Source organism: Eleutherodactylus coqui, chromosome 5, assembly GCF_035609145.1.
Source record: "Eleutherodactylus coqui strain aEleCoq1 chromosome 5, aEleCoq1.hap1, whole genome shotgun sequence".
Lineage (NCBI taxonomy): Eukaryota > Metazoa > Chordata > Amphibia > Anura > Eleutherodactylidae > Eleutherodactylus > Eleutherodactylus coqui.
The window spans coordinates 273763782-273771272 of record NC_089841.1 but is presented as its reverse complement, the minus strand read 5'-3'; the positions used below and the strand labels follow the sequence as shown (position 1 = coordinate 273771272).

At 58.2% G+C, this 7491-nt stretch overlaps 1 protein-coding gene across 2 annotated transcripts; it reads left to right on the top strand.

Annotated features, from left to right (window-relative positions):
* The first annotated feature begins 286 nt into the window (after nt 1–286).
* Nucleotides 287–6991, top strand: MIDN (midnolin). 2 transcript variants are annotated; one of them, XM_066604736.1, is made up of 7 exons: nt 287–531; nt 1342–1429; nt 1502–1564; nt 2389–2742; nt 2839–2974; nt 4204–4467; nt 6050–6991. In XM_066604736.1, the coding sequence occupies exons 1-7, from the start codon at nt 335–337 to the stop codon at nt 6313–6315; spliced, it is 1368 nt and encodes a 455-aa protein (XP_066460833.1). In that variant the 5' UTR covers nt 287–334; the 3' UTR covers nt 6316–6991. The 2 variants fall into 2 exon arrangements, with proteins under 2 accessions (XP_066460833.1, XP_066460831.1); XM_066604734.1 differs by having other exon boundaries at nt 288–531; nt 2836–2974.
* Nucleotides 6992–7491: the final 500 nt, after the last annotated feature.

Here is a 7491-nt window from a genome sequence, read left to right as displayed (position 1 = left end):
GCCGACTGTCCTCCCCCGAGACCCCCCCGCTGCCGTCCATGCCGGCTGTCCCCCCTGACGCCTCCCCCCCGTCGCCCGGCGTTCTTTGTTTTCTAAGCGATTTATTATGAATGGCCTGGTGGGTGTGGCCGCGGGTGGGGCGGGGTAAGCAATCCGCACTGCCGCCGGCGATTGGCTGTCCGACGTCGAGGAGGGGTTAAGTTGCCGCCACGTGGGGGAGGTGAGAGAGCGCTGTGATTGGTACGGGGGCGGAGCCTAGCGCGGCCGCTCAGGAGGGGGAGCTCGTGCAACTTTGTTAGTTTTACGCCGGAGCTCGGAGCGGAGAAGATCCCGGATGGAGCAGCAGCCCGGCGCCCGCAGCTGCACGGACGTGACCGTAGAGCCGCTCATGAAGCTAGACGTCCACAGCACCACCGGCACTCGCTATGAGCTCTCAGTGCCGCTCGAGGAGACGGTGGACGGGCTGAAGCGCCGCATTTCCCAGAGACTCAAGGTGCCGAAGGAGCGGCTCACCCTGCTGCACCGGGAGACGTGAGTGTCAGCGCCGCCAGACCCGCGGGGGTTCGTGCTGCGGCGGCGCCCCGTCCTTTGTTCTGCAGCCGGCCGGCTCTCGCTTTGTTTAGCCGAACTTCGTGGCTCTAGCGATCGCTGCCGGGTGGGGCGCCCCCTCTGGTGCCCGTCTGACCCTACTGGCTGGTGCGGCGCCCCCTCTGGTGCCCGTCTGACCCTACTGGCTGGTGCGGCGCCCCCTCTGGTGCCCGTCTGACCCTACTGGCTGGTGGGGCGCCCCCTCTGGTGCCCGTCTGACCCTACTGGCTGGTGGCCCCCTCTGGTGCCCGGCTGGTTGGTCCATTGCTTGTCATAGCCGGCTGGTACGGTGCCCAGCTGACGCTTCCCTATGTGTGCTGCCCGCTGTGCCCCTCTGCCAGTGCCCGCACTCATTGTGCTGCTCCGAGGGGTCATGTCTTTGTGCTCCTTATTGCTCCGGCTCCCCTCTATTCCAGTAGGCATCTCAGGGAGGCTCCAGCCGCGGTGACATCACCGTAACCTCTCCCCCCACCTTCCCTGTCGTCGCTGCACCCCCCCCCCAAAGTCTTTCAGCAGCTCCCCTGAGTCTCTTAACTGTACCCCCCTGCTGCCGCCGTGCTCCCCCCGAGTCTCCTAACCGTACCCTCCTGGGTGCTCCCTAAGTCTTCTGGCTGCCCCCCTTGAGTCTCCTGGGCGTACCCCCTCTGACTGCCCCCCTGCCGCTGCACTCCCCCCGAGTCTCCTGGCTGCCGCTGCCCCCGGTGGTTGCGCCCGGTGGTGGCCGCAGTCTTACGCTTTCTCTCCCTCCTCCAGGCGTCTGAACTCCGGGAAGTTACAAGACCTGGGAGTGGCGGACGGGAGCCGGCTGACCCTGCTGCCCACGGTGGAGGCCGGGCTGATGGTGAGTAGCGGGTGACGTGTAGACGGGCACCGGCGACTTCCTTCGTGCCGTTAACCCTTTGTCTCCCCACAGTCCCAGATGTCCCGCCCGGAGCAGTCGGTGATGCAGGCCTTGGAGAGCCTCACGGAGACGCAGGTGAGTCGCCCGGAGAGGTGGGTGGCTGCCACCTTGTGTGTGATGTCACTGTGTGCCCTATGACGAGCCAGCTGCCATCAGATGGCGCTGAGGGTGGCGGCTTCTCCCTCCTCCTGTAGTTCTGTACTTTAACGTCCGCTTCCTGCCGCGGTCGTTGCGCGTTGGCTGATGGCGGCCGCCTCGGTGACACCATGACCTTCTGCCTGCATCTTGTAGACGTCTTTGTTCAGTGACTTCCTTCTTGCGACACTTCTTGTGCCTCCTTTGTGCTCTGCCCGCCGCCTCCTTCCCGTGGTTGTTCCCCCTACGCCCTCCCTTGGCCTTGTTCTCCCGGCTGCGCACACTGGACTCTGCTATACTTAGCCGCTCCTGCAGGCGTGGGCTGGGGGCGGTGAGTCAGAGCGGCCGATACACTGCCAGAGGAGTACATGATGTACCTGCCCCTGTATTGTCTCCAGCGCTTGCAGGGTTAATGTTCTGCTCTTTGTCCAGTGATGCGGGGGTGGGGGAGTCGTGACGTGGGGGAGGGGTGCTGAAATTATGACTGTTTGTGTGATTGAGTCGTGATGGCGTGCGGCGGCTTCTTGTGAATGGCCTTCATATTGCAGGCTTTTTGTTAACCCCTTCAGGAGTTGCACTTGCTCAGTCGCTGACTAGGGGGTGGGGGGTGTTTCCTGCTCCGTGCCCTCTCCAGCGGGTGAAGGCGTTCTCAGATGACATTGACCTCAGAGGCGGCCATCTTGGAGGATTGATTTGTCTTCTGACTATTCTGAAGAGTTTCACAAGTAACACTTTGTCTTCTGTCTTCCCCCCCCCCCCCCCAGGTGAATGACTTCTTGTCCGGCCGCTCGCCCCTCACGCTGGCTCTCCGAGTCGGCGATCACATGATGTTTGTACAGCTCCAGCTGGCGGCCCAACAGGCGGGGGGCTCCCACCTCCAGCACCGCCATCTGATCACCAGAGGAACGGAGCACAGCGCTGCCCCCCACTTCCGCACCCTTCATACCAGCGCCGCGCCGGTCCTCTCCCGGCTGGCAGGCTGCACGCAGGGTTCTTCTCCGCCCGCGGAGTCGGCACCGGCTGCTTCCACTCACTGCGATGCTCCTCGTTCCTCCTCCCTCACCACCAGCGTCTTCCGCTCACACGGCGAGGGGGTGGCCGTAGCGCCCTGCGCGGAGGTGAGTGCCTTGTAACCTTGCCATGAGTTTGGAGGTCCTCCAGTTCTGCCTCAGGACTCCTCCAGGTGGTATCTGCTAATACTTTGTCTTCAGCAGGTGCCGTGCAGCAGTGGCCCTCGGAGTGGCGCCGACTCTGGCAGTCCTTCTCAATCTGCACGACCTCGAAAACCTGGTGCCATCATAGAGAGTTTTGTCAACCACGCGCCTGGAGTTTTCTCGGGGACATTTTCTGGCAAGTATCTCCAGAGGTCTACGTCTTGGGTTGGTAGATGTCCCGACCATCCATGGGGGTGGCAGTGCATGGGCATCGCCACGTTGGCTGGCTCACATTGGTCTTCGGTTTAACAACCGTCTTCAAACCTAAAAAAAAAGTTAGATTTGAAGGCAATAACCTCCGCAGCGTGAGCTGCATGTGAACGGCTGCCGCTGGGCGGCGCTGTCACTAGTCATGGCTGTCCTCGGACGGGGCAGCAGCATAAGGTGGCAGACTTCCATTAACTTTCAGCCTGGGATGATCTGCAACAATTCTACGTAAAGTGCTAAAACCGAGCCGCACTTAATGCCCCGCCAGCATCGTGCGGGCTAACGGGCTGGGGAGACGCGCTGAGCCTCCTGCCCACGGCCGGGTCTGAATCGCTCTGGGTCCCCACGCAGCATCTTACCAGTGCTTGTAAATGCTCTCACCTGGCAGTGACCGCAGATGGCGGCAGTGTACTGCGCGCGCCAATCGCACGGTAACTGGCTTCTATCTTCCCCACTGTTTCATAGCCGGGATGTATAGCGCTCCGCTGCGTGGCACACTGAGTACAGCACGCTGCCATCTAGTATGTGCATGAAGCAATGAGTCCCGTGGCTGCATATGCCGCGGCCGTACATCGCACATGTGACATGCGGTGAGGATCCGGTCATGGGCATGAGCCTTTAGTGTGGGTGTAACGAAGAATCCTTCCTTTGGACACGGTGATAGATTGTTGGGCTTCACATGCTCTTTGCCGCTTCCATGCCACGGAGGTCTTTGATGTTTGGTTGGGGGGGGGGGGATCATTAAAAGGGAACCCCCCCCTCCTCCCGCCCAGAGCCGTTACAGGATTTATTTTTTTCCACTAATGTAGTAATTCTTCAACTGTATTGTTTACCCTTCTTCCAGGCAGCGCTGGCTGTCACTGCCAGGATACCCCGGGGTTGGAGTGGAAGCCGCTGCTCCCACCCTGTTATAGTGGCCAGTGCCTGTAACTGCAGGCTTGGGTGCCATGGATTGCAGTGAGAACTGCGCCGGTCACTCCAGGTCGGAGCAGTGGCTTCCACTCCAGTCCTGGCGCTGCAGGGAAGACCCCTTAACTCATTGGTGCTTTGTTTGTGTAATGTCGCTGTGCCCTGAAAACCTTTAATGCCATGCCTCTGAAGATGGCACTTCTGTGGACTTGTTGCATGCCCGTATCTTACTTGGCACTGTTTCTGCAGGCACGTTGCACCCTCATTGCCAGGATAGTACAGGACGTCCTCGTCGAGACATTGGGACAATTTTACAGATCCTCAACGACTTGCTGAGTGCAACCCGCCATTACCAGGGCATGCCGCCCTCCCTTACGACACTCCGCTGCCACACCCAGTGTGCATCACAGACCAGACATGCCAAGGCTACCTCTCCAAAAAGCACTGATCCCCAGCAAACAAGCCAACCAACAGGACATTCCCAACCCCAGGCTCGCCTGTGTAGGCCTACTGGTGAGTAGCGTGCCGAGCTGCGGACTACTGTGTGCGCCGCTGCCAAATATGGCAGACAAAATGGTGATGGGACCCCTCCTCCTGTAGGTTGGCGCGGGAGGGCTGTGCCCATGTGGCTCCAGGGAGGAGGGGGACGAGACAAAGACCTCACAATGCTGCTCTCTACCCCCCACTCAGCGGCTATGTGTGGGGTTGGCAGGTTGTGCGCTTCTGGGGGTCCCTTGTTTTGGAGGGGAAGGAGCCATTTGTGGGCCTTCTCTTTGGAGAGCTCTGCATACAGTCTCACATTGACTCCTGTTGTCAGTTGGTGTGTAAGGGGGGACGTCCGACCCCCGCCGGAGGGCGAGTAGGGGGAGGGTCCGCACGCATCTGGCCAGTTTCATTCTGTGTGTTTTGTGTTGGAGAACAAAGACCGGCAGTGTGGGAGGGGGAGCAGATCCACCGTACAGCAGGAAGCTGCCTGCGTGCGGCTGACGGTCCGCGGGCGCCCCCACCGGCTGGAGAGGACCCCACGCTTCATCACTGCAGGGAATTACAATTTTGCCCAATTGTGCGACTGCTTGCTGTGAGAATCACCTGATATCTCCTACCTGCAGCGGCTTCTATCCGGAGGGCTTTGTTTTCTCCCCCACTCTTTTTGGCTCCCCCCTCCTGTCTCCACTGATACGTTACTTCTATTATAAGGATATTTTGGGGGATTATCAGCTTTTTCTGCACAAAACTTGGCACGAGCGTCTTTCTACTTTATATATTTTTTTTCTTGACAGCCGTCGCACTTTCAAAAATGGGTGTGGCTTGTTGGGAGGGACATGTCTGCCTACAATGTGCTCCGCGCGGGGATAGAGGTTTTTTTTAGCCCTGAGACCGCCCGTCTGTCAGGGTGGATGCGCACATGTCTATTTGCACGTGCAATATGCAGAGTAGAGCCCACTGATTTCAACGGGTTCATTCGCCTGCGCCAATTTTTTTGGTCTGCATTTCGTTAGCGCGAAAAATACGCAGCATGCGGTTGTCTTGTACGTTAAACTCGTTGGCCGTTACAATGGCTGAGAGCATCGCACTCACGCACAAACGTACAGGTGTGACTCCGGCCTCGTGTGCCGACTGGGAGGACAGGGGCGTTACAATGCTGCTCCTAATAAATCTTCCCCTTTAAGGGTTTGTACAAAAGTATAAAGTTTTCTCTTATCCATAGTATAGGGGAGAACTAATGTTAGTGGGGGTCCGACCGCCATCAGTCCCAAGGACAGAGGTCCCTGCATGAAGAGAGCCTCTATGTAGGTCAGTGGCAGCTGTCATTGACATGAATGGAGCGGTGGTATGTTTGTGCGTCCTTCACTCATGTCTGGGTCGCACTTCTTGAGATTCTTGAGGTTTCCAGCGGTCGGACCCCCCCCCCCCCCCCCCCCACAATGGGAATAAGTGTTTTTTTTTTGTTTATTACTCCTTATCCTGTGCCTCGTTCCCACACTCGCTGCAGGCCTGGACTTTCAGGGTCTGTCCACACGGGCCGGAGGGGCTGTGCGCATGTGTTGGGTAAGAACTCAACAGCAGATGTTAACTCTCTTGTTGCTACTTGCAGGGGATCGCATGCGGCAAACAGAAAACAGGGCGACGCGCTGCAAAGTGGAACGCTTGCAGTTGCTTATGCATCAGAAAAGACTGCGTCGGAAGGCGCGGCGAGACTCCAGGGCGCCGTACCAGTGGCTTCCTACACGGAAGTCTAGTCGGACCAGCAGTAACAGCAGCACGTCGAGCGGCGATGCCGCCCTGGAGATGGACTATGAGGACTCGCTGTGGAAACCAGATGTCAAGCCTGAGCTGAACTCGGAGTTCGTGGTGGCGTGAGGCGCGGCGTCTGCACTTGTACACGGACCATGGGGATTATAAGACGAACTCTTGGACTGAAGATGTTGATTATAAAGCATACCAGACATGGCCCGACCGTAAAGCTTCATTGACTTGAACCTAACAGTTGTCTGCCTTAACCGCTCGCGTTGCAGGTTTGGACTGTATCCTCGAGTGTGAAGGCAATAATGCACACTCGTTCCTGGAATGGTGTTTACCCCTCCCCCGATCCGTCATACTTGGAACGTTCTGGAATGCTACTCGGAATCCCCTGGCGGTGGGATAGACCCTCAGACATGCTGCTTCTATAGGACTTAGTACTTGGAATCACTTGGGATGAGGATAAACAGGGACCTAATGAAGTCTTCATCCCCCTCCCCAATCATCACCGTTGTCATATGTAGCATCCTTGTACGATGTCCCCCCTCTGCCTGGTTTCAGGGTGGGCTGTGTTCTGCATGCTGTGGCTCTCACCCGGCCATGCGGTGGGGACAGTAGCGGGGGGGCAGCAGCGTTCTATGCTGTGGCCAAGCTTTCTACATTTTTATCATATTTACCTCACATGTTGAACTTTTTGTTTTCCGCCATTTCTTGCTCCCAGATCAACAATTTGGTTTGTTTTTTATTTGAATGAAACTGGTAACTTTATTTTTTATTAAATGTTTTTGGAGCTGAATCTCTCCGGCTCGGCCTCGTTCTATATGCGGTATTGGTAAACCTGGCGAGCGCTCCGCCACCCTCCTCCCTCTCACAGCCGCTGTGCCTGCAGTGTTGGGCTCTGTGATTCTCTTCCCACTTAAGGGTATTTCGGGACAAGGTTCTGTGGGGCGGCTGCTCTGTTGCCACTAGAGGGGGTGATGGCAGTCTGTAGAGCGGGTGGGCCTCGGCTATGGAGACCCTTCTGGTGTTTGAGCCGCTCTTTCGGTGTCGTCTCTTCTATTTGTTCTAAATGTGCTTGACATGTTGGTGTTTCTTCAGGCGCGTGGCTCTGAGGGTGGTCCCCCGGGTGGGCTCTGAGGGTGGTCCCCCGGGTGGGCTCTGAGGGTGGTCCCCCGGGTGGGCTCTGAGGGTGGTCCCCCGGGTGGGCTCTGAGGGTGGTCCCCCGGGTGGGCTCTGAGGGTGGTCCCCCGGGTGGGCTCTGAGGGTGGTCCCCCGGGTGGGCTCTGAGGGTGGTCC